Consider the following 570-nt stretch of genomic DNA (forward strand, 5'->3'; position numbering starts at 1 on the left):
GCCCGCGAGGCGGCGCCCGGCTTACGGAGCCCGACACGATGAGGTTGGACTGCGGGTTGAAGTTGCAGCAGAAGACGTAGTTGCTGTGCCCCTTCAGCGTCTTCAGACACTTGCCCTGGGGAGGCGCCCGTCTCAGCCGCAGCCAGCCAGGCCGCCCCCCCCGCCCCCCGCGGCTGGAAGGCAGCTCGCAGCGCCCGGCGGAGCAGGCCAGGGGCAGGCCTCACCGAGCTCACGTCCCAGATCTTCAGGGTCTTGTCATCTGAGGCAGAGACCAGGAGGTTGGAGTCTGACGACCAGGCCACGTCTGAGATCCCCTGGGGAGACAGCACAGACCCGTCGGGTGGTCTGCCGGGGACCCTCCCAGAGCGCCGGCCGACCACCGGGAGCGCAGGCCCCAGCGGAGGGCAGCTCCGTGGCGCCAGGACGCCCAGGGGCAGGTTTCCTGCACGACAGGCACTAACTACGCCTCAGGGCACAGGGCGGCGGGTCACAGCCACCCTGCCGACGGTCACCGGGAGGGCGCAGACCTACCAGCTTGTGGCCAGATATGGTCTTCTCAAACTTCCCGTC

General features: G+C 69.1%; 1 protein-coding gene across 1 annotated transcript in view; it reads right to left on the reverse strand.

The window, feature by feature from the left end:
- WDR5 (WD repeat domain 5) overlaps positions 1–570 on the reverse strand; it is a 54,560-nt gene that overhangs the window by 52,383 nt on the left and 1,607 nt on the right. The window contains exons 3-5 of the mRNA XM_012721183.1: positions 532–570; positions 225–314; positions 26–115 (exon numbers count right to left, since the gene is read on the reverse strand). Coding sequence (XP_012576637.1) covers positions 26–115; positions 225–314; positions 532–570 — 219 coding nt within the window. The remainder of the gene's footprint in view (positions 1–25; positions 116–224; positions 315–531) is intronic.

The sequence above is a fragment of the Condylura cristata genome, unplaced genomic scaffold (genome assembly GCF_000260355.1).
Source record: "Condylura cristata isolate star-nosed mole 26May11 unplaced genomic scaffold, ConCri1.0 scaffold00006, whole genome shotgun sequence".
Taxonomy (NCBI): Eukaryota; Metazoa; Chordata; class Mammalia; order Eulipotyphla; family Talpidae; genus Condylura; species Condylura cristata.